The 23,821-nt window shown below is 56.8% G+C and overlaps 2 protein-coding genes across 2 annotated transcripts; one reads left to right on the top strand and one right to left on the bottom strand.

The window, feature by feature from the left end:
- Positions 1-2,563: 2,563 nt before the first annotated feature.
- On the bottom strand, positions 2,564-13,431 carry ABCF2 (ATP binding cassette subfamily F member 2). Its single transcript, XM_053409762.1, has 14 exons — positions 13,242-13,431; positions 12,028-12,240; positions 9,886-10,068; positions 9,572-9,743; positions 9,391-9,486; positions 8,015-8,117; positions 7,714-7,809; positions 7,057-7,176; positions 6,602-6,691; positions 5,688-5,798; positions 5,514-5,576; positions 5,078-5,206; positions 4,321-4,524; positions 2,564-3,173 (listed from the first exon to the last, which is right to left on the bottom strand). Exons 1-14 carry the CDS (start codon positions 13,402-13,404, stop codon positions 3,030-3,032), a joined length of 1,887 nt encoding a protein of 628 aa, XP_053265737.1. The 5' UTR covers positions 13,405-13,431; the 3' UTR covers positions 2,564-3,029.
- Positions 13,432-14,512: 1,081 nt separating this feature from the next.
- On the top strand, positions 14,513-23,498 carry CHPF2 (chondroitin polymerizing factor 2). The gene is made up of 4 exons (XM_053409735.1): positions 14,513-14,904; positions 17,616-18,180; positions 19,170-19,352; positions 22,112-23,498. The coding sequence occupies exons 1-4, from the start codon at positions 14,597-14,599 to the stop codon at positions 23,387-23,389; spliced, it is 2,334 nt and encodes a 777-aa protein (XP_053265710.1). The 5' UTR covers positions 14,513-14,596; the 3' UTR covers positions 23,390-23,498.
- The last annotated feature ends 323 nt before the right edge of the window (positions 23,499-23,821 follow it).

Here is a 23,821-nt window from a genome sequence, read left to right on the forward strand (position 1 = left end):
TATTGGCCGAGGTAGCCGGCGTACAGCTTACTAAGCCTCTTCTGGCGAACCAGAGCAGCACACGGAAACACCGTTTACCTTCCCACCGGAGTGGTACCTATTTATCTACTTGCACTTTGTGCTTTCGAACTGCTAGGTTGGCAGGAGCAGGGACTGAGCAACAGGAGCTCACCCTGTTGCGGGGATTCGAACCACCGATCTTCTGATCGGCAAGTCCTAGGCTCTGTGGTTTAACCCACAGCGCCACCCGTGTCCCTTTGGAAGGATGATAAGATACTTACAAAAGCGGCCTGGCCGATGAAACTATGCAGAGATGGCAAGACTGACTGGGGAAATCAGAAACCAGGAGGATCAAAACTTCAGTAGAGAATGGGACAAATACAGACTGTATCTAAAAGAACACTGTAAACACTTCAACTCTTTGGCAGGCTTTAAATAACTATTGCAGTGTCACAAAGACTTTGGATATAATGGAGGACTGTAATTTGGATGAATTTATAATATGCAGTTTACAAAGATATTTAAAGTACCACAGAGAGGAGGAGGGAAGTCCTAAGATTTGGAAGAATCTTGTTATAATTTTAATACTTGCAAGAATTTGTGTGTGTGTGTAAATCAACTTGTAAAACCAAATAAAACTTTATTGAAAAAAACCACACAACTGCACATACATTATGTAAAAGAATGAAATATAATTCTCCCCCCTTCTTTCTACACCCAACCTTGCAATGCCTATGGCAGCAGTTGCACTCCAAATGTAAAGGTAAAGGGACCCCTGACCATTAGGTCCAGTCGTGACCGACTCTGGGGTTGCGGCGCTCGTCTCGCTTTATTGGCCGAGGGAGCTGGCGTACAGCTTCCGGGTCTGGGGCCAGCAGGACTAAGCCGCTTCTGGCGAACCAGAGCAGCGCATGGAAACGCCGTTTACCTTCCCGCCGGAGCGGTCCCTATTTATCTACTTGCACTTTGACGTGCTTTCGAGCTGTAACTGACCTGTTAAAAGGGCTTTATAATTTGAAAACGTTACATGTACCTTTGTTATCCATGAAAATATTTCAATAAAAAAACGAACTGAAGACCAAAATGAACCTTGCATCACACATTTCTATACTTGGTAATGATAAGGCACCTGCCTTGTTACAGTTGTTCTGTAGAGATTTTTAGAAGACTTCAACTGAGAATATCAACGCTCAGCTGAGCAATTGGTGACAATGTTAAAAATTGGGAAATTTATGTGGTGCCCCCTTGATTTCCTAAGCAGGTGCTTATTTTGCTTAATGGTTAATCCAGCCTGAGGAGCTCCAGGGTCTGAGGGCAGCTGAGGAAAGGAGACCAGCCGTCTGCTCCCCAGCCAGGTTGGAGAGTGCAAGGGGCTCGCCTTCATTTCCAAAGCCCTGAGCAACTTAGTGCCATGGTGCCTCAGGGACCACCCAATACCTTATAACACCACTGAGATCACCTGCAGGAGCGTTGTTGGCAAGACCCGCTTGGTAACAATGAGAAACCAAGCCTTCAGTGACACGGCCCAGTCCTATGGAACTCTCTGCCACTGGAAATTCTGGGCCAACTATTAAACGCCTGATGAAAACCTTTTCTATTCCCCCAGCTAAGAATGCAACCAGAATGGTTAGCTGGTGTATGTTTTTGACGTTTTAAATGTCTTTTATTGTAGAGTTTTATTGCTGCAAACCACTACTTTTGATACTATTTTAAACCGACAAAGCAGTATATATTTTTAATAGAGTGAGAGAGAGTGGGCAACTGTGCCTTGGACTGCAGGGGGTGGACAGACTTTTGCCTTGTCCAGTCAGGACCTCCCAAGACGGGAAGAGCTTGCTGGCATCCCCAGGAGGGGAGACCCTCTGGAAACAGGCCTTCACTGCCCTCCAGGCACCTGTGGCCCAACCAGGGAGAGATCTCGCTAAGGTGGGGGGTGAGGGCTGTGGGGCAACCCAGCTGTGAGTCTGCTGCCTGGGGGCCAGAGCCAAACCCAAGATGGGATTGTGCCCCTTTCGGCTTTCCGCTTCAGGGAACATGTGACACAGCCCTTCCAGAAAAGGAAGTATAAAATGCGTGTGGGGTGGGAGAGATTCTGGCGGTGGCTTTGATATTTGGGGAGGGATTCCCCCCCCCAAAAAAAGTGGCACGACATACTTCTCAGTAGCCTTGGTGGGTCCAGCATCCATTGTGTGTCTCTCATCACCTGAAGAAGCCAGGGAGGGGAGACAGGCTTGTAGGGCAGTGTGGGAGAGTGGGTAAAGCTGCACATGAGCTGAGGCAGGCAAGGGTTGCTCGGAGCCACAAAGAGGAGCACGCAGAGCAGTTGGGCATTTCAGCATCACCTGGCCTCCCTCTTAGTCACTTTTGAGAAGGTACTCGCCACTCCCCGCAGACCCAAACATGAACGAGGATGGCACGGCCACGGTCAAGCCAACCCAACAGCCAGCCGAGACGTCAACTCTTGCTTTTACCTTATTTTCCAGACGAGCCAAGGCACACAGAGCTTTCCTGCCCCCCCCCCCGCTCCTATCGCCTCCGCGAGAAGAAAGCAGAACTATTGAAACACTTTTTCCTCTTTATTACTGGCTGATAAGTTCTCCAACAGGTCTGGTAATTACATCGATAAATAATAATTGCTAAAAACAAACGGAGGCCCAAGGAGTGAAGTCTGGAAATGAAAGCAGAGAGTCAGCCCTGCGGTGTCAGCCCAGACCCCCACCTCCCGCTTGGTGCAGAGGGCTGGAGAAATGCCTTCTGCAGGCAGGAGGAGGAGGAGGAGGAGGAAGAAGAAGAGGAGGAGAAGGGGTTGTCCAGCTGGGGGGAGCAGAGGGAAGGAGAGTGGAGAGGTGGTGGTTGTGCAAGAGGAAGAAGCAGCAGCAGCAGCAACAGGAGCTCAGGAACTGAAGAGAAGATTTGTTGCTGCCTGTTCCTTCCCCCTGGCAAGGCGGAGGAGCAGCAGGCGGGCTTGCGGCTGGCACCAGTCTCTGGGGAAAGCGGCTCAGCTGACCCACCGGGCCGGCAGAGGGCCTTCAGGCGCTGTGAGTCTTCTTTTCCACCTGCGGAGGGGGCTCCTCGCCCACTAGCTTGGACTTGAGGTGCTCCTTGTAGGAGAGGATGTCACCCGGCCACTTGGCGATCGTCCGCTTCTCGCAGACCCAGATCTCTTGGGCCACCTGGAAGGAAGAGCAGGCGGCCTCTTGCGTCAGGGAAAGTGCGGGACATCATCCGAGTCCAAAGCAACAATGTGTGTTTTCCCAGAGGGGCACGTGAAGGGGCTGAGGGTCACAGAGCTTTCCTGAAAAATTTACTAGAGTGCACTCTGTGAGATCACTTCCTTTGCCTGCCATGCCAGGAAGCAGCAACACGGCACCCTGCCTTCCTGCCTGGTCCTCCAAGCACACACTCAGACACCATTTGGAACTTGATTTTTGTACTTTTATAGCTTAGATAGCAGTTATAAAACTGCCTTCATTTTGCTACTGTAATTGCTACTTCAAGACCTAAGTTAGGTAAGTAAATACTCCTTTTACTTCTTCACCAAATGATGGGCGTGTGGTTGTCGTTTGGGGAATAGTAATAATACTTGTTATTATTTTTATTATTAATACTGCACCCATCTGGCTGAGTTGCCTCAGCCACTCTGGGCAGCTCCCAACAGAGTATTAAAAAGACAATACAGTCATACCTCGGGATAAATACACTTCAGGATAAGTATTTTTGTGCGGCGACCCGGAAGTAACGGAGCGCGCTACTTCCGGGTTTCGCCGCATGCGCATACGGTCAAAATGACGTAATGCGTATGCGCGGAAGCAGCAAAACGCGACCGGCGCAGATGCGCAGTCGCGTCTTATGTTCTGTTCAGGATGCGAACGGGGCTCCGGAATGGATCCCGTTTGCATCCTGAGGTACCACTGTAAAACATCAGACATTAAAAACTTCCCCAAACCTTCAGATGTCTTCTAAAAGTCAGATAGTTGTTTATTTCCTTGACACCTGATGGGAGGGCATTCCACAGGGTGGGCACCACCACCGAGAAGGCCCTCTGCCACAACTCCAGATGTTGCCGAACTTCCTGCCCCCACCAGTCAAGGCTGATTGATGGGAGAGTCCAGCAACATCTGGAGGGGGTGATGGGCCCCATGAACTCCTTCACTATGGAACCTTCCCCACCCAGCACCAGAACTTGTGGGTTGCTTCATCCTCCTTGCAGGAGGGGAGGGCTCTTCCCACCCCCCACCCCCAGCGTGGCAAGAGGCAGCCTTTGGCGCAGGTGAAGCAGAGGCCCCCCATGCTGGGTCTGGGGCTGCCCCCTCCACTGACCTGCTGGATGAGCCGGAAGTCGTGGCTGACCAGCATCATGCCTCCCTCGAAGTCGTTGATGGCGTCTGCCAGAGCGTCGATGGTCTCGATGTCCAGGTGGTTGGTGGGCTCATCCAGGAACAGCATGTGGGGGTTCTGCCAGGCCAGCCAAGCAAAGCAGACGCGGCACTTTTGCCCATCCGACAGGTTCCGGATGGGGCTCACCTGCCGGGCACGACCGTGTCAGAAGAGAAAGAGTCAAAGGGGCCCGTCCAGCCCAGGAGCCTGTTCTCACAGGGGCCACCCAGGGGCTCGAAGGGGAAACCCGCAAGCGAGGTCTGAGCTCAAGAGCAACACTCCCCCTTCCTGCGCTGGTCTAAGCAGAAGGAGGCTCCCCAGCTCATGGGGGCGGGGGGGGGAGCCCCACTTTGCACACAGAAACCCCCTAAAGGCACCTTTGCTTGAAAGGCTCAGAACTGGACTCTGGCAGGTTTCAGGTTTTCAACATTAGGACGAACATCTTGACAGCAGTGGCTGTTTCCTTGGGAGGCTTTTGAGCACAGGTTGGGTGGCCGTCTGTCAGGGACGCTTGAGCTGAGATTCCTGCGTTTGGACCCTGTAGTTCTATGATCTGATCCTGCCTGCCTCGGATTCTCCAGGGCTGCCCCTGGTCTCCCGTGTCCTGCCAGGGGCTCCCGCTCAGACTCTGCTCCCCCCCCCGCCCCAGCAACCACCACAGGCCTGGGGCTCCTTCCTTCTCCCCCCCGGCCAGACCCACCTGCTGCTTCCCCGTCAGCCCATAGCGCCCGATGATCTTCCTCATCTCCTCCTTCTCCTTGATCTCTGGGTAGCACTTCATCATGTACTCCAGCGGGGAGAGGTCCAGGTCCAGCTGCTCTTGCAAGTGCTGAGGAGGCCGGGGGGGGGAGAGGGAGGATGTGAGGGGAGGAGGCCACACTGCCGCTCCCCATTTTGCCCCCTACAACATCCCTCTGAGGTAGACTAGGCCAAGAGGCAGGGACTGGCCCCCAAAGTCACACCCAACAAAAGCCTTCACGCCGGGTGGAGATTCGAACTCAGGCCCTAGGGCAACGCTGTAGCCACTAGGCCTCACTGGCTCTCTGCACCCACAGGGAACTAGCAGGGCCCCCTACCCTTCCAGGTCCTTAGCAATGCCCTGGGAAGGAGCCAGAAACCCCCCAAATAAACAGCACCTGGTGGTATCTGCCGATCTTGACGTGAGAGTGTTTGCGGATCATGCCGTCACTGGGCAGCAGCTGGAGGAGAAAGGACAAGCCGGTCAGAGACCCCAGCAGAGGGGGGGGAGGCCATTTCTAACACACAAACAGCCCCCCGCAAAAAGCAAGCCAGGGGCGCCAGGTCCTCACCTCCCCTGTGAGGAGCTTGAGCAGCGTGCTTTTCCCAGCCCCGTTGGGCCCCACAAGGGCCACGCGAGTGTCCAGGTCGATGCCAAACTCCAGATTGTTGTAGATCCAGGGCTGAAGGGGACAGACAGAGAGTGAGGCGGAGAAATAAGTTTCCTAACTTTATTTCTAACGTTTTAAGTTATATGACTTGTCTGCTCAGTTCAATCACCTTGCATATTTTAAATATACTGAGGCTTGCTATTATTTTGCCCCCCTGAACGATTATAGTGTAGTAATGATTCATTGAGTGTGGATTTCAGTTTAATTATTGTTTGCTGTCATTCTGTGCACTATTATATTGTAATGTATTACTGAATAATACTTTACTTGGTATCAGCTGCTTATTTCAAAGTCAGATTTTTCTGTGTGTGTTTTTTGCCCTGGATTGGATTGTTAGAAGATACTTGATAACATAAGTCTTACGATATTCCGTTCTACCTTAACAGATGTGTGGAATTGTTCTCCTCTGGTTTCCAGCAACTGGAATTCAGAAGCAATTACTGCCTCTGACTGCGGAGACTGAGCAGAGCCATCCTGGCTAGAAGCCACCAATTCTCCTGTGTGACTTTGCCTAATCCCCTTTTGAAGCCACCTAGTTTGGCTCCTGTGGGAAGGAGTTCCACAGTTTAACCCTCTGCCGCAGGAAAGACTTGCTTACTTTTCCCTTCAATCTCCCCACATTCAGCTTCATTGGACATCCCCTACCCCCTTTCCTCCACGCCAGGAATAATTTTATAAGCCTCTATCCTGCAGCCTCTTGCTGCTTCTTCAGCTTGTGAGCCGCCTTGTGTGTCGAAGTACAGAAATGTGGCGTACAAATTAAGAGTGAAATGAAATTCCGATATTGACAGCCCCCCCCCGGCCCCTCTGCTCACCCCGTCCTGGCTGTATCTGAAGCTGACGTTCTGCACCATGATGACAGGAGGCGGGATCTTCCCGCATGAGGGGAAGTAGAAGGAGAGTGTCTGGGGAAGAAGAGGGGGGGTCCAGGTCAGCAACCCTTGGTTTCTCCTCCCTGCAGCACCCCAGGCCAGGATCCGCTGCCACCTTCTCCCCTCTCAGGCTGGCTAGCGCCTGGGAAGGAAGGAGACCCACCCAGGGGGGTCCTGGGTAGCTGGTCAGAGAACCACAGAGGTGGAGAGCTGGAAGGGACCCAAAGGTCATCCAGACCAACCCGCTGCATTGATTACAGGAACCAAAGTCCTGGTCTTTTAGCTACCCACCCCCACCCCTGGACAAGAGCCCCAGGACAGCCTGCTGAGTTGCTCCTGCCCCCCCCCGGCTCAGCCCCCACTCGTGGGGGGACAGGCTGACCATCTCCCCACCTCACCTTGTCGTTGATCACCCGTTCGGTCAGCCCTGAGGCCATCATCTTCTGAAGGGTCTTCTCTTTGCTCTGCGCCTGGCGGGCCAGCTTGGCGCTGCCGTGACCAAAGCGAGCGATGTAGTTCTGCAACGATTCAGAGGTCAGCGGTGGGGGCAGAGGCCGGCTGCGCCAGCGCCCTCCCACCACGGAGCAGGGAACAGAGGGGACAGAAGACTCAGAAGAGGTCTCCTTTGAAGCCAGGCCACCAAGAATTCTAGAGTCAGAAGGGACCCATCTGCCAAAATGCCCATCGTGGTGGGGTTGGCCAGATCCTGTCCCCCACCCCTGGCCAACAACACCCCTGGCTCCATATAGCTCAGCACCAACCAGCAACAGCACCCCATTTTTTGTGGGGGGGGAAGGGGAGCACAAGAGCAATTAGCATTCCATGGCTTTTGAAATATGTTTGTTTCATGCTGTGTATTATACCCTCATTTTGTATTTTTGTGTTGTGAATCGCCCTGGGATGTTCAGCTGAAGAGCAGCATACGAATTCAGTAAATAATTAAAAGTAAATAAACTCCCCCTCTCCTGCGATGCCCAGCAACTGTCTCCCACTGCGGAGGGCAGGGCAGAGCCACCGTGGCTGATGGCCTCCAAGAGTCCCTTTGGGATGGCTACCTTCATGTGGGCGATCTGATCCTGCTCCCAGTGGAAGCGCTTCATTTGGTTCTCCTCCAGCTCCAGGCGGGTCTTCACATACTGGTCGTAGTTACCCTGGAGGAGGAGAGAGGGATATCCCTGTTGGCCTGGGGCTCTGGCCCGGGGAGGGGGCTCATCCTGCAGCCCTCCAGGCCCAGCTGCCACAGCCAGGGGGCAGGCACCCAAAAGAGGACCCAGCACCCTTGATTTTGGAAGCAGGGCCAGTCTCTTTCAAGAGGCGGCAGCAACCCACACCGCCCAGCGCCTGATTCCTGCTCACCGTGTAATACTTGAGCTTGCGGTTGTGCATGTGGATGATGTTGGTGCAGACGCCGTTCAGGAAGTCCTGAGAATGGGAGATGAGCACCAGGATGCGCTTGAACCTGCAGAAGCAGAGCCAGAAGTGAGAGAAAAGATGTGTGCAGCCTGGGAGTCATGTTGGACTCACAGCTGTCCATGGAGGTGCAGGTCCATTCTGTGTCCAGGGCAGCTGTCTACCAGCTCCATCTGGTATGCAGGATGAGACCCTCCCTGTCTGTGGACTGTCTTGCCAGAGTGGTGCATGCTCTGGTTATCTCCCGTTTGGACTACTGCAATGTGCTCTATGTGGGGCTACCTTTGAAGGTGACCCGGAAAATACAACTAATCCAGAATGTGGCAGTTAGACTGGTGACTGTGAGTGGCCACCAAGACCACATAACACGGGTCTTGAAAAATCTACATTGGCTCCCAGTACATTTCCTAGCACAATTCAAAGTGTTGGTGCTGACCTTGAAAGCCCTAAACTGCCTCGGCCCAGTATACCTGAAGGAGCGTCTCCAGCTCCATCGTTCTACCTCGACACTGAGATGCAGCTCCGAGGACCTTCTGGCGGTTCCCTCGCTGCGAGAAGCCAAGTTACAGGGAACCAGGCAGAGGGCCTTCTCAGTGGTGGCGCCCTCCCTGTGGAACGCCCTCCCATCAGATGTCTGACTTTTAGAAGACATCTGAAGGTAGCCCTGCATCAGGAGAGTTTTAATGCTTGTTGTTTTTATTATGTTTTTAGATATGCTGTAAGCTGCCCAGAGTGGCTGGGGAAACACTGCCAAATGGGTGGGGTATAGATAATAAAACTACCACTACTATTATTATTACTACTAATAATATTCCCCCTCTCATAACTCTTCAACCAATGGACATTCCATGGAGCTGAACCTTGGAATATCCAGGACACGTAACAGAAAGCTGGGCTTTGTTAAACTGTGGAACTCCCTGCTGCAGGCGGCCACCAACCTGGATGGCTTTAAAAGAAGATTAGACAAATTCATGGAGCAGGAGAAGGCTATGGAGGTCTGCTAGCCAGGGTGGCTCTGCCCTGCCTGCACACCTGGAAGCAGCGACGCTTCTAACAGGAGGAGGAGAGAGTTGCTCTGGGGCTCAAGTCCTACTTGGGGGCCCTATGGTGGGTCACTGGCCTCATCCAGCAGCCAGGCTCTTCTTATGGAACCTCCAGGTCCAGAGGCAGTCTAGCTCGATCCCTCATTTCCTACGGGCATTTGGAAGGGGATGCTGGAGCAGGTGGGCCCCCTTTGGGTCCTCGGAAAGGGGAGTTGGAAGGGAAGGCCAAGCTCAATGGGCAGGGGGTGGGGTGTTAGGGCCCTCCCCACCCGCACTCACGTCTTCAGCTCCTCCTCCAGCCACACGCAGGCGTCCAGGTCCAGGTGGTTGGTGGGTTCGTCCAGAAGCAGCATAAAGGGCCGGATGAAGAGCGCCCTGCGAGGGGGAGAGAGAAGGGGAGGCTGGTGTGAGGGAGCCTGCCCAGCCGCAGAGGAGCCCGTCCCGTCCGCCCAGCACCCACCTGGCAAGGGCCACCCGCATCCGCCAGCCGCCGCTGAAGTCCTTCAGCTTCTTCCTCTGCATGAGGGGGGTGAAGCCCAGGCCGTGCAGGATCCGCGACGCCCGCATCTCCGCTTTGTCGGCGTCCAGCTCCTCCAGGCGCTCGTACAGCTCCATCAGCTTCTCACACTCAGCTGGGGGGAGGGGGAGAGAGAAAGCAGGTGAGCCCACCTGGCCCCGGGCCCCTGCGGAAGTGAGAGCTGTCTGTGCCCCCCCGATTTGCTCCACTGGGAGGCCTGCGGTTTTAGGGCCCTGGACCAATTTAAGAGCCGTTACCGTCCTCGTGCGCCAGCCGCTCTGCTTCCCGCTCCAGCATGGCTCTTTCCGTGTCCACCTCCATCACGCACTGCAGGGGCGTCTTCTCGCTGGGGGGCATCTCGCGGGTCAAGTGGTAGATGTCGATGTGCTCGGGGATGGGCACCTCCCGCTTCCCGATGGCCGACAGCAGCATGGACTTCCCTGGGCAAGGGAGGCAAGCAGAGGGCCCCAGTGAACCCCAGGGAGACATTTCCGAGGGCAAGAGCCGCTTGATGGTGCGACCGACTCCCTCAGAAGTGGGGGGGGGGGTCTGTTTCCCTGGAGTTTTTCAATCAGGAGTCAGGGTGTCAGGGGTGAACATGAAATTTATTACAGTCAGAGACCAGCTTGAGAAACACAAATAGAACTACAACCCCAATAACAAAACAAGCACTTAAAGCAATATACAACAATGGATTTTAAGTTTAAAAGTGCGACAGGCATATAAACACGTAAAAACTTTAAAATAGACTACCGTAGAGAAATGACCCAGGGGTGCTTTTGCTGCGATACCTGCCTTATAGGGGGCTGGGCGACCCTCGGGGTCCCTTCGAGGATTCCAAGACCCCTCTGGTCACTTCTAGCAGTGCAGCCGTCTCCCAAGGGAGCCAAAAGGAAGGTCACTCCTAGATGCCTGGTGAACTGGCCCTCTGGCCCCAGAGATTCCTGTAAAACCCGCTTTTGTGGTGCTACAGTGTTCAGAACTGGGAGGTGTCCTTCAGGTTCCCCTCTATACCTGGAGTTTGCGGCCCCCGCAGAAGAGGGCCCTGATGGGGAAAGGGCTGCCACATAGCGCCACCCCCAGCCGGGGAACCCCCAAAAAGAAAGGCAGCCCCAGGACACATGACGCCATGGCATGAATACTCAGGAAGCTCCCCAAATTTATTTAAATGCCATGCGGACAACTATGTACAAGACTCAACACCTATATGTATAATCGTCTTGGAACACAACGATGCAGGTATAGCATTTTTTTAAAGTAACTTTTCAAAAGTTGGGGGAAGGAAGTTTTTGTTTTTTTTAATTTTTTTTAAAGAATATTTATTAAGTTTTCCATTTTTTAAACAAACAAACAAAAACTGGGGGGAAGGAAGTTTTTGGTATTGGCCCACATAAATGTCTGACTGCCTTCACATATGCAAAGTATCACACACAAAAGCAGTACCAAAGAACCACAGAACTGTAGAGTTGGAAAGGAACCTCAAGGCTCATCTAGATCGACCCCCCCCCGCAATACAGATATGGTGAGTGGGTGATCAGGGCTGATGTTGTCTCTCTGGCCCTGACGGTCAGCTGTGCTGCTTGGAAAGCAAAAAAAAAAAGGGTGGCAGGAGGGGGGGCCTGGGCAGCAAGACCCCCAAATGACTGAGTCAACGAAACCCAGGATTTCCTGTGCTGACAGAAAAGATAGGGCAGCTACCAGCAAAAACACAGAACTTCTACGTGGCCCCAAACTCCCATCTTTGCAAACTGCCTGACCAGATCAGTCTGAGGCGGCACCCGAGGGAGATGACAGGATCACACAGAAATCCTCTTGCTTGGTTGGAGGTGGGGCTGACGGGAGCTGCTGCCCAACAGACTCCGCCTCACAGGCGACGAAAACAGTCCCCAGGAGACGGATCCAGGGCCACTGAGCTGCTCCTCGGATGATTGCCAAGGAGGCCGATCTTCTGCCAAGAAGAGGCCAGGCAGTGCCCAGCAACTGAGCTCTCACTGCACCCCAACAGCCTCTGAGGGAGAGGTACCAGTTTCCCCTTGGGCAGGCTGTCAGCGCCTTGGTTGTTCCAAGGCACCTCCTTGGCAGAAGGGCAAGCAGAGCAGTGGGGCCCCCCAAAAGCCTCCCCTGGCATCAGTGCCACCTTGGCAAGGGCTGGAAGGCTGAGTCTGGCCCCTGCTCCAGAAAGGAGAGGCACCCGCCCACCTGGGCCTCAGGACCTGGGGGGATTTGTGCTCTGGCCCCCTCACAGAATTGTAGAGCTGGAAGGGACCCCCAAGGGCCATCTAGTCCAACCCCCAGCGCTGAAGCCTCTCGCTTCCATTTGGGTCTGAATATTTGCCTACCCCACCCCCGCTGTTAGCCATGCCCTCTTCCTGCTCCTGCTGCCCCGCCCTTGGCCTCACCGGTGCCATTCAGGCCAATGAGGCCATAGCGCCGCCCCGAGTTGAGCTCCAGCTTGGTGTCGCTCAGCAGCTCCTGTCCGTGGAAGGTGAGGGAAAGGTTGATGATGTGGACGTCGGTGCTGTTGGGGTGCGAGGCGAGGACCCCCGTCACGGCGCGGGCGGCCGCCTTCTTCAGCTCAAACTCCTCAATGGCCTTGGAGATGGTGTCCACATCTGGAGGGAGAAGGACAGGCCCCATGAGAACCAAGGGCTCCTCTCAGGGGGGTAGCGTTGGCTTGGGGGGGGGGAGGAAGGAAGAGAGAACTGGGCACCCCCCCCCCAGTGCCAAGCACCTTCCTTTCACAGGAGAGAAATAAGGAAAGCTGCCTTCTGGAATGACACACAGCGGTTCTCCACCTGTGGGTCCCCAGATGTTGTTGGACTACAACTCCCATCATCCCTGAGCTCTGGCCTTGCTAGCTAGGGGTGATGGGAGTTGTAGTCCAACAACATCTGGGACCCACAGGTGGAGAAAGGCTGGCTTACAGGGTGTGTGACTTCTGCACAAAGGGGGGTCACCCCACCCAGAAAAAGGACTCGGAGAGGTACAAGCCCGAAGAGGGCAACAACCCCCGTGGCTCCTCACTGAGGACTGGAGCCTTGCTCTAGAGAAGGTTATGAATCATCCCGATGGGGGGCCCCTGCCCCACATGCGAGAGAAGGGGGGAGCCGGCGGGAGGAAGGAGCGGCTCTTCCGGGCAGCCTCCCCTGGCTCGGCCCAGAAAAAGGACTCGCGCGGGGGGGGGAGGCGGAAGAGGGCGGCAGCCCCCGCGGCTCCTCACTGAGGACTGGCGCCTTGCTCTAGAGAAGGTTATGAATCATCCCGATGGGGGGCCCCTGCCCCCTTAAGGGCAGCCTCGTGCCCCACACGCCGGGGGAAAGGCGAAAGAGGGCGGCTCCTCACTGAGGACTGGAGCCTTGCTTGGGAGAAGGCGCCGAATCATCCCGATGGGGGGCCCCTGCCCCACATGCGAGAGGAGGGGGGAGCCGGCCCGGCGGGAGGAAGGAGCGGCCCTTCCGGGCAGAAAAAGGACTGGCTCGGGAGGAGGCCAAGGCGGAAGAGGGCAGCAACCTCCCCGCGGCTCCTCCTCACTGAGGACTGGCGCCTTGCTCGCGAGGAGGCGCTGAACCCCCTTCCCCCCCCCGGCCGGCCACGTGGCGGAGCAGCGGCTCACCTGGCTCGGCGTCGGCCCCGTTGGCCTGGCGCCCCCCCCGGGCGGCCTCGGGCTCCCCGCCGGCGTCCTCGCCGTTCTCCTCGGGGCCTCTGCGGGGCCTCTGGCGGGCCTTGGCCGCCTCCTTCTTCTTGGCCGCCTTCTTCTTGGCCAGGTCCGACGGCATCGCGGGAGGAGACCCGGCCCCGCTGCTCCCTCGGCCGGGCTGCTCCTTCCTGGGCTCCGCCGGCCTCTCGCTCGCTCGCTCTCGCTCTCCGCCGCGCTTTCCCTCCTGTCGCAACAGAGCCGCCGCCGCCGCCGCCGCCGCGTGCAGACCAAGCCCCGCCCCGCGACGCCCGCTCCGCCAATGGCCGCCCGCGACGTCGGCGCCCGCCGGGCCCCGGGGCAGGACGGGAAGGCGAGTCTGGGCGGACTACGGCGCCCGGCCTGCCCCGCGCGGGAAGGGGCAGCTTGGGAAATGGAGTCCGCCCTCTTCCCCGGAGGGAGGCGCCGCGGGGGCGGAAGAAGAGGAGCGGGAGGAAGCGCGGGAGGCCGCCTGGCGGGGACGGGGGAGCGTGTGAACGCCAGACACGTGTCGGGGCCGAGGAGGACGGGGGCGGAAGGTGAGCCCCGGGAGCCGGCCTGGGCGAGGGGGAAGCCGCCTCCATGCCAGGGGAAGGGGAAGACCGCCCCGCCGGGCGCACGCGGGCGAAGGGACCCCCGGTGGCCCCTTCGTGGCCCTCCCGAGGGCGCGTCCTGGAGGGGGGGGATGCTGCCCCGCCGCACACCCGTCCCGATCTCTTTCCTCCCCGTTCCCAGTTCTGCGCTCAGCCCCGGCCTTAGACGGCGCGGTCGGGGTGGTCCCCTTGCCCTCCTCCGGGGGGCACGTCGTGGGGGCGGGGGCTGCTGTCTTCCTTGCTGCCCAGGCGCCCATCCTCCCTGACCTCCCTCCCAGCTCTGCCCAAGCTCTTGCTTCAGAGGGCGCGGGCGGGCGCACCGTCTCCTCGCCCCCTTTCGGGGGGCGCCTTGTGGGGTGGCTGCTGCTCTCTTCCCTGCTGCCCAGGCGCGCCATGGTGACTTCCTTCCGTCCTCCCTCCCCGTTCCCAGTTCTGCGCTTAGCCCCGGCCTTAGACGGCGCGGTCGGGGTGGTCCCCTTGCCCTCCTTCGGGGGGCGCTTCGTGGGGGCGGGGGCTGCTCTCTTCCCTGCTGCCCAGGCGTGTCATGGTGACCCCCTTCCTTCCTCCCTCTCCGCTCCCAGGTTTGCGCTTCGCCCCGGCTGCCCTGGACGGCGCGTCCGGCAAGGCGCCCCGCTTCCCCTCGGCTCGCCGCTCCATGGTCGCGGAGCCCCGGCTGCCCCGTCCGGGCGCCCGCCGCCGGCCATGCGCGTGGCCACGGTGCTGGCGGTGCTGCGCCCGGCGCTGCCGCTGCTGCTGGGTCTGTCGCTGGGCTGCAGCCTGAGCCTGCTGCGCGTCTCGTGGATCCAGGGCGACGCCGGAGACTCTTGCGCCGACGCCGCCGGCGGAGCCCCGCTGGGCCATGGGCGCCAGCCCGACGGAGAGGGGCTGCCGGGGGCCGGAGGAGGAGCGGGGCCGGGCCGGAAGGAGGGCGAGGAGTCGCAGGAGGAGTTCAAGCCGCGCATCGTGCCTTATTACAGGGACCCCAGCAAGCCCTACAAGAAGGTGCTCAGGTAAGGCGCCAGCCTGGAGGGGGCGAGCCTTCTCCCCAGAGCTGGGTTCCAGGGGCTTTGGGGAGGAGGAGCACTGTCATGGCAGAGGTAAGCAAGGCTTTTGCCAACAGTCAATAATAATAATAATAATAATAATAATAATAATAATAATAATAATAATAATTTATTTATATCCCACCCTCCCCAGCCGAAGCCGGGCTCAGAGCGGCTAACAACAATAAAAGTAACACAGCATTCTAAAATCATTTTAAAATTGGTTGAAAATCAAAATAATGGCAACCATTGGGCTAGAGTTCTATGAGGATTACAGAAGGAGAGAGGGGGTCAGACTGTGCCTTGGCCAAAGGCCTGGTGAAACAGCTCCGTCTTGCAGGCCCTGCGGAAAGATGTCAAGTCCCACAGGGCCCTAGTCTCTTGTGACAGAGCGTTCCACCAGATCGGGGCCACGGCCGAAAAAGCCCTGGCTCTGGTTGAGGCCAGCCTAACCTCCCTGTGGCCCAGGATCTCCAAGAAGTTTTTGTTTGAAGACCGTAAGGTCCTCCGTGGGACATACCAGGAGAGGTGGTCCTGTAGGTACGAGGGTCCTAGGCTGTATAGGGCTTTAAAGGTTAAAACCAGCACCATAAACCTGACCCTGTACTCCACTGGGAGCCAGCGCACTGGATGAATGTGATCCCGCGACAAGGACCCCGTAAGGAGTCTCGCTGCGGCATTCTGCACCCCCTGGAGTTTCTGGGTCAGTCTCAAGGGCAGCCCCACATAGAGCGAGTTACAATAATCCAGTCTGGAGGTGACTGTCACTTGGATCACAGTGGCGAGGTCAAAGTCCTCTGGCTTTGGGGGAAGCAAAGACTCTCAGAAGAGAACTAGGAATCTAGATAGACTGCCTCTGTACCTGGAGGTTCCAGAAGAAGAGTCTTCCTGCCTGGTCCCTTTAGTCCAGCATCCACTTCTCACAGGGTTCAGTCAGATGCCTATTATGGAAAGCCTGCAAGCACGATTTGAGCGCAGGACCACCTGCTCCCTCCCACAGGAGGCGCAGCATAATCATCCTGGCTAAGAGCCCTTCATGGCCCTCTCCTCCTCCTCCTCCTCCTCCATGAATTCGTCCTTTTAAAGCCACCCAGACTGGCGGCCATCCCCGCCTCATGTGGCCGGGAGTTCCGCAGTTTAACTCTGTGCTGTGTGAATAAATACTTCTTTTTCTCTGCCCCGAGTCTGACCAACATTCTGCTTCATGGGATTCCCATGAGTTCTAGCGTCATGAGACTAAGGAGGGAAACTTTTCCTTCCCTACTTTCCCCATGCCATGCATGATTTCATAAGCTTCGGTCAGGGCTTTCCTTTGGTGCGCTTCCTGTGCGCTGGGGAGAACCCCGCTTGGGTGCTGCTGCTCCTCACATTGCAGGAGGGAGTGGAGGCAGGGAGAACATGGCTCAGCTGCATTGAGCTGGTGGTGCCCTTTCCGCGGGAGAACGGGCCCGAGTGCCCCATGCACCCTCATCCAGGGGCTGCTGTGATGCAGGTCTGTGGGGAGGGAGGAGCGTTCACGCTCATGAGGAGTTTTCTCTCTTTCTGTCTGCACCCCAAGGAACCTGTGGTGTGCGAGTGCCCAGGAGCAGCATTGTGAGTCTCCCCCTGAGTTGCGGTAGCTCAGGCTCCCAGCTGCACCCAGAGAGGTCTCTGGCCCCATTGGTGGCCAGCAGGCAAGGAGCAGAGGCAGAAACACAGGCCCATTCAGCGCTCTCCAGGCCGATGTCGATGGGGCTTTCCTTCTTTAAGTTCTCAAAGCTCCTAACCAAGTTCAAGGTGGTCTTCTGAACTAGCCAGATGTTTAACTGAGACGCAATCAGTCTGTCCTTTGAAAAAGAAGGCTTTAGAGTCTCCTTGCCCAAAAATGGCAACTAGGCGACTGGAACCCTGGTTTGTGCCTAGCTTATATATCTTGAGTTTCTAACACTGAAAGGATCCAGGAGTCTCCCCGTCCCGCAGTGAGAAGCTCTGCTCCTCCCTGGTGTCCAAGAACGCGCAGGATTCCGAGGAGAGCCAGACAGAGGTTAGAGGTACCCAGGCACAGTTGGAGGCTGCTTGGGAAACATCCAGGAGGGGAGGAGCCATGGGGGTGGGGGACAGGGCCCTCCAGTCCTGGCAACTGCTCCATCGGGGCAAGACCTACTGGCGAGGGTTGCTGAGACCACTAGGCTGAGTCTACGGTGGTACTTTGGTTCTCGAATGTAATCAGTTCTGGAAAGAACAGCCGACAGCTGCATCAGATGTTCAGCTTCTAAAAAACGTTTGAAAACCAGAAGACTTACTTCCAGGTTTTCAGCATCCTGGAGCTGATTTGTTCATCAGCTAAGCCGTTTGAGAACCAAGGTACCACTGCATTTTGTTTCCTTGAATAAAGAGTTAACTCTTCAAAGGGAAGTTTTTAATGTGTGATGCTTTACTGTGCTTTTATAATTTGCTGGAAGCTGCTCCATCAGATGGGCGGTGGGTACGTGATTTGTTCTTGCTGCTGCTGCTGCTGTTCCTACCTTCCCTGGCACTGGAGATTTGCTTCCTTTCTTGCTGACCTGCCCCTGACTCCAGCCCTCACCATATCTGTATGTCACATTGCATCGTATCACAGTTTCAAGCGCCTTTTTATTCCTGTCTCTTTCCCCTTGAGACGAAAAGCTCCCCTTCTCCTCCTTCTTCTCCTTGCACAGGACGCGCTACATCCAGACGGAGCTGGGCTTCCGCGAGCGGCTCTTTGTGGCCGTGCTGACCTCCAAGGCCACCCTGAGCACCCTGGCCGTGGCCGTCAACAAGACGGCCGCCCACCACTTCCCGCACCTCCTCTACTTCACGGGGCTGCGGGGGGCCAAGGTGCCCCACGGCCTGGCGCTGGTGTCGCACGGGGACGAGCGGCCCGTGTGGCTCATGTACGAGACGGTGCGCTACGTCCACCAGCACTTCGGGGGCGACTTCGACTGGTTCTTCGTCATGCAGGACGACACCTACGTCCAGCCGGAGCGGCTCAAGGCGCTGGTGGCCCACCTGAGCATCCACCAGGACGTCTACCTGGGCCGGGCGGAGGAGTTCATTGGCGGGGACGAGCAGGCGCGCTATTGCCACGGCGGCTTCGGCTACCTGCTCTCTCGCAGCCTCCTCCTCAAGCTGCACCCTCACCTGGACAGCTGCCGCAACGAGATCCTCAGCCTGCGGCCGGACGAGTGGCTGGGCCGCTGCCTCGCAGACTTCCTGGGCACCAGCTGCACCTCCCAGCACCAGGTGGGCAGGCGGGAGTCCCACGGGGCTAGAGACAAGAGTTCCATGGGGCCAAGGGGCTGGGAGATGGGGCATGGAGGGAGGCAGGCAGGAGTCCCACAGGGCCAAGGGGCTGGAAGATGGGGACATGAAAGGAGGGAGGCAGGCAGGAGTCCCACAGGGCCAAGAGGCCATGAGATGAGGCCAGGCAGGCAGGACTCCCACAGGGCCGAGGCTGGGAGATGAAGCCAGGCGTGAGTCCCACAGGGCCAGATACAAGTCCCCCACAGGGTGAAGAGGCTAGGAGATGAGGCCAGGCAGGCAGGACTCCCACAGGCCAATAGGCTGGGAGAGGGAGGCAGGTAGGCAGGCAGGCAGGAGCCCCACAGAGCCAGAGCTGCTCCAGGGAAGCCAGTGCCCTCTTTACGCTTGGAGCCCCTCCCAGTGGGACATCTGAGCGAATGCTGCGGGGCTCGCTCAGCCTCCGACTTGCTACTTCTGTCTCTCTGGGTTTTTTTAATAGCTGGGGAGGCGGTGAGGGGGGACTTGAGAGACAGGGGTTGGTTAAGGCAGGCCTTGCCTGCTCCCTGCTCTGCTTCGAAGAGGCCTGCACTTGCCATAGCAGTGTCTTGCTTGGGCTTAGGGACCACGCCAGTCCCAAGGCGTTCCCAGTCCCTTCTCCACATTCTGAGAAGTTTAAGTCGGGGAGAGAGAAAAGCCGGATTTGTGCAGAAGAACAAAGGGAGCCGGCTGGGTATTGCCTTTGTCCGGCTCTCTGTGGCTGCAGGGATTGGAGCCTGGAGGCGAGTTCGAATTCCTGCTCAGTGAGAACACAGGCTAGTAGACTTTGGGTCACAAGCTTAACTTGGTTCGCAGGGCGGTTGTGATGAGGATTAAACATCTGCATCACACCTGCTTTTGGGGATGGAAAAAGAGGGAGCAGGTAGTAAGTCTTTGGTGCAAATACTTCTGCAGAGAAGGACCAGGAGACCATCATTTCCTCCCTCTCTTAGGGTCAGAATTACCTGTCCTATGAACTGGCCAAGAATGCGGACCCAGAGAAGGAGGAGGGAGAAGAATTTTGGGGAGCGATTGCCGTGCACCCCGTCACGGAGCCCACCCTCATGTACCGCCTGCATAAGAGGTTCAGCCGGATCAAGCTGGAGCAGACCTACCAAGAGATAGAGGAGCTGCAGGTAAAGAGGGGAGAGACCCCCCAAGACCCCCCCCAGACTCTCTCACTGCTGGGGGTGGAGAGGATGGAGGCCGCTGGGTACCGGTCTCAGGCAGGGAAGGTGGGGAACAGCTGTGGGTCACCTTCCAGCAAGGCAGGGAGGAGACCCCGGCATCCTGGGATTTCTAAGGCAAGGTCACTTCCACAGAAGCAAACAGGGTGACACCAGAGACTCCAAGCGTCCCTGGTTCTCAGGGTGTCCCTGGAGGGGGACGCAAAGTCACCCTTTTGCTCACGGTTCTCTGTACACAGCATCTGGGGGAACGGAAAGTCTGCTTTTTGGTTTGGTCCAGACTACAAAGGAGCTGCTGGAAGGATAAGACCCTGCAAGCCCCACCTCCTTCTTCAGCTGAGGATCTCCCAGGAGGGGCAGCTGGAGGCTTCTGGGTGCTCACAGTGGGGTGCATGAACGTGATTTGGGGTGCCTGCAGCAGCTGCTGGGCCCCGGCTGGGAGCATGGGGTTGGTGGCTGAGAGCCTGGAGTTCTGGCAACTCAGCTTCATTCTTAGATGATGATATTAATAATATTCACTAACAATATTCACTCTGGGCGGCTTCCAACAAAGAATTAAAAATACATTAAAATGTCACACATTAAAAACTTCCCTGAACAGGGCTGCCTTAAGATGTCTTCTAAAAGTCAGATAGTTGTTTATCTCCTTGACATCTGATGGGAGGGCGTTCCACAGGGCAGGCACCACTACCGAGAAGGCCCTCTGGCTGGTTCCCTGTAGCTTTGCTTCTCGCAATGAGGGAACCACCAGAAGGCCCTCGGCGCTGGACCTCAGTGTCTGTGGGGCTGAAGGATGGGGGTGGAGACGCTCCTTCAGGTATAGTGGACCAAGGCCATTTAGGGCTTTCAAGGTCAGCACCAACACTTTGAATTGTGCTCAGAAACGTACTGGGTGCTAGTGTAGGTCTTTCAAGACCGGTGTTATGTGGTCTCAGCGGCTGCTGCCAGTCACCAGCCCAGCTGCCGCATTCTGGATTAGTTCTAGGTTCCAGGTTACCTTCAAAGGTAGCTCACGCTACTAACCCGGCCAGATGGGCAGGGTACAAATAATAAATTACTATTACTACTATTACAGAACTGCGGATTTGGACAGGACCACAATGGTCATCCAGTCCAGCCCCCTTCTGGGCCAGGAGCCACAGCTCCAGAACCCCTGGCAGGTGGCCCCCCAACCTCTGCTTAGGAATCTCCAGTGAAGGAGAGTCATCACACGTTGGGCCTGGTGGGCTGGAGAGCTGCAAAGAGCCAACCAGCAGTTGTGGCACTACTCAGAGTAGGTGTTAACTCTTCATCAGCAAGAACACAATGAGTTTCAGGCCTGACGAGCCCAGCTGTTCATCCCCAGTGCCCTCATGAATTTCATTTCAATTCACTTTTAATTTGTATGCTGCCTTTAGATATTACTATGCACAAGGCAGTTTACAAGCTGAAGAAACAACAAAATAGACAGCAAAGATCATACACGTAATGACAATCTGATCCAAAGCATAAAAGTCACAATAATTTATATCAGTTACCAAGACTGAAAGTCCCTGCCTTCCCACAACCATCTCTAAGTCTCCTTCTCTTCAGGGCTTTATCCAAGCAACTAGAGACTGTGCCTGCGTGCAGCCTACTGCTGCCCTGCCCTTTTCAGCCCTTTTCTGGTTCTGGGAGACAAGTGAGGAGGGGAGCTTGTCGCAGCAGCAGGAGGAGACAACCTGAGCTTCTTCCCCAGCCAGACCCATCTCTGCCTCTTGGCCTCCCTCCTCTCCTTCTTCAGCTTCTGCCTCTGATTCTGTACTGCACTCTGCCACAGACTCCCCCTGCTCACTAAGCCCTGTCCCCTCTTCAGCTTCCCACACCTTCTTCTCCCTCTGACCCCAACTGGTTCAGTCCATGACACACCAGGCCTTGTAGATTCCATCAGCATCCTTTGTTTCGGGCTGAGCTATACTTTCTGGAAACCCCCTTTTCCAGCCCCTGCCACGGGGTGGTCCAGCTGTGCTGTAGCCTTATTGGAGTTCACCGATTGGGTCTGCGTTGCTCCCAAACAGGAGGAAGGAAGTCAAATGACACTGAGGGTTGGTTCAGAGAAAGAGTTCTTTATTTCTGCTCTCCGGAACAGCAGAAAGGCACTTGCGAGGTCAATCCACAGCAAGTCCAAAGAAATGAGAGATTTCATGCAGTATATATATCCTCCAGGCACCCTCTCCCTCCTTCCCCAGGAATCCAACCACGTCAGCCTATACACGCAGGTAACATCACATATGTTCCTGCTCCGGTACTCTTAACCATAAAAGGGTATTCCTTCCTGTACTTCTGACCATAAAAGGGTATTCCTGTTCCTACTCTTATCTTGAAGCAAGAGGTCACCAACTCCAAGAACACACTCTGGCGCTGTTCCCGGACTAGGTCTGTGTGTCAGGACGTAAGATAAGACCTAGACATGTCATCCCTACTCCACTGGAACAGCCAAGGTCATCCTTGCCGTCACAAACTGATAAAGGAGAGGGCTCTGAGCACTTGTTTATACAGCCAGGTTTTTGTTTATACATTGACTCAGAGCTCAAGTTAATGGATTTTAGCTAAGGAAAAGTAGGGATTTTGGTGCCCATTTCAAACCGTCTGCACAGTCAGTTTTGGGTTTGAGAAACCCATTCCTTCAGTGCAGCAAGGGAGAAGGTCGGGGGATGTCTTAACGGGGGCTCTCCTCCTCTCTCCGGCAGGCTCAGATCCGCAACCTGACAGCGCTGATGCCGTCGGGGGAGGCAGAGCTGTCGTGGCCCGTGGGGGTCAGTGCCCCCTTTTCCCCCAAGTCCCGCTTTGAGGTGATTGGCTGGGACTACTTCACGGAGCAGCACCTCTTCTCCTGCCCCGACGGGGCCCCCAAGTGCGAGCTGCAGGGGGCCAGCAAGGCGGACGTGGGCGACATCCTGCAGGCGGCGCTGGAGCAGCTGAACCGGCGCTACCAGCCGCAGCTGCGCTTCCGCAAGCGCCGGCTGCTCAACGGCTACCGCCGCTTCGACCCCACGCGGGGGATGGAGTACCAGCTGGAGCTGCTGCTGGAGGCCGTCACCCAGAAGGGCCACAGCCACCTCCTCTCCAAGCGCGTCCAGCTCCTGCGCCCGCTCAGCCAGGTGGAGATCATCCCCATGCCCTACGTCACGGAGGCCACCCGCCTGCAGCTGGTGCTGCCCCTCACCGTGCCGGAGCTGGACTTCCTGGGGGGCTTCCTGGACGCCTTCGCCACCAACGCCCTGGACGCCAGGGACAACTCCCGCCTGACCCTGCTCTTCGTCTACGACCCCTACGACGCCCAGCGCGTGGGGCAGGTGGACGTCTTTGCCGGGGCCAAGGCCATGGTGGCCGAGCTGGAGAGGCGCTACTCGGACGTCAAGATTCCCTGGATCAGCGTCAAGACGGAGGTCCCCTCCCAGGTCAAGCTGATGGACATCGTCTCCAAGAAGCACCCCGTGGACACCCTCTTCTTCCTGGCCAGCGTCTGGACGGAGGTCACGGCCGAGGTCCTCAACCGCTGCCGCATGAACGCCATCAGCAGCTGGCAGGTCTTCTTCCCCGTCCACTTCCAGGAGTTCAACCCGGCGCTGGCTTTCCGTGGGGGCGAGCAGGCGGCCGGCGGGGGCGCTTCGGCCGCCTCGGACTTCCCTCGGGACGGGCACTTTGACCGGCAGGCCTTCTCGGAGGCCTGCTTCTACAACGCAGACTACATGGCGGCCCGCGCAAGGCTGGCGTCCGACGTGCTGGACCGCGAGGAGGCTCTGGAGGGCCTGGAGGCCTTTGACGTCTTCCTGCGCTACTCGGAGCTGCACGTCTTCCGGGCGGCGGAGCCGGGGCTGGCGCAGAAGTATGTCTTGCGGGGCTGCAACCCCCACCTGAGCGAGGAGCTCTACCACCGCTGCGTCCTCAGCAACCTGCAAGGACTCGGCTCCCGATCCCACCTGGCCATGGCGCTCTTTGAGCAGGAGCAGGCCAACAGCACCTGACCGGGGGGGTGAGGGGGGGTGCAAGGAGGGAGGCTGCTGTGCTTGGCAGCTGGGGGGGGGCAGAAAAGAGGACCCACTGACCCAATTTTTACAAAAAACGAGAAAACCAATTAAACGTTTCCTTGCTGCTGCCATTGCCCTGCCTGTGTCACCTGGGTCTCTCTTCCTGTTTGGGGGGGGGGGAGAGGGATGGAGCAACAGCAACAGCTCAGTCCTTCATGGGGGTACCAGAGAGAACTTAGAAGAATGGTTGGCGTTGTGGAGGGGGGAGGTGAAGTCAACTGGCTGAGTTATCAGCACTGACGTGGGCTCCCCCTGGGGTGCAAGCCTGGGCCGTGTGCATGGGGGGGGGGGTTGCCAAGACTACAAGACCCGCCTCTCGGCCTCACTGATGTGGTCCAAAGGAAAGCAGAGCAAGACGTTTGGCACCAG

This window comes from Podarcis raffonei, chromosome 12, assembly GCF_027172205.1.
Source record: "Podarcis raffonei isolate rPodRaf1 chromosome 12, rPodRaf1.pri, whole genome shotgun sequence".
Lineage (NCBI taxonomy): Eukaryota > Metazoa > Chordata > Lepidosauria > Squamata > Lacertidae > Podarcis > Podarcis raffonei.

What these genes read in the sequence shown, in the direction of transcription:
- ABCF2 (XM_053409762.1), bottom strand. Translation starts at nt 13,404, where the DNA reads ATGCCGTCGGACCTGGCCAAGAAGAAGGCGGCCAAGAAGAAGGAGGCG. An exon ending in GGCTGACGGGGAAGCAGCAG is followed by an intron (nt 4,525 to 5,077) that starts GTGGGTCTGGCC and finishes CGTGCCCGGCAG; the next exon opens with GTGAGCCCCATCCGGAACCT. An exon ending in ACTTCCGGCTCATCCAGCAG is followed by an intron (nt 3,174 to 4,320) that starts GTCAGTGGAGGG and finishes TCTTCCTTCCAG; the next exon opens with GTGGCCCAAGAGATCTGGGT.
- CHPF2 (XM_053409735.1), top strand. Translation starts at nt 14,597, where the DNA reads ATGCGCGTGGCCACGGTGCTGGCGGTGCTGCGCCCGGCGCTGCCGCTG. An exon ending in GCTGCACCTCCCAGCACCAG is followed by an intron (nt 18,181 to 19,169) that starts GTGGGCAGGCGG and finishes TCCCTCTCTTAG; the next exon opens with GGTCAGAATTACCTGTCCTA. An exon ending in AAGAGATAGAGGAGCTGCAG is followed by an intron (nt 19,353 to 22,111) that starts GTAAAGAGGGGA and finishes TCTCTCCGGCAG; the next exon opens with GCTCAGATCCGCAACCTGAC.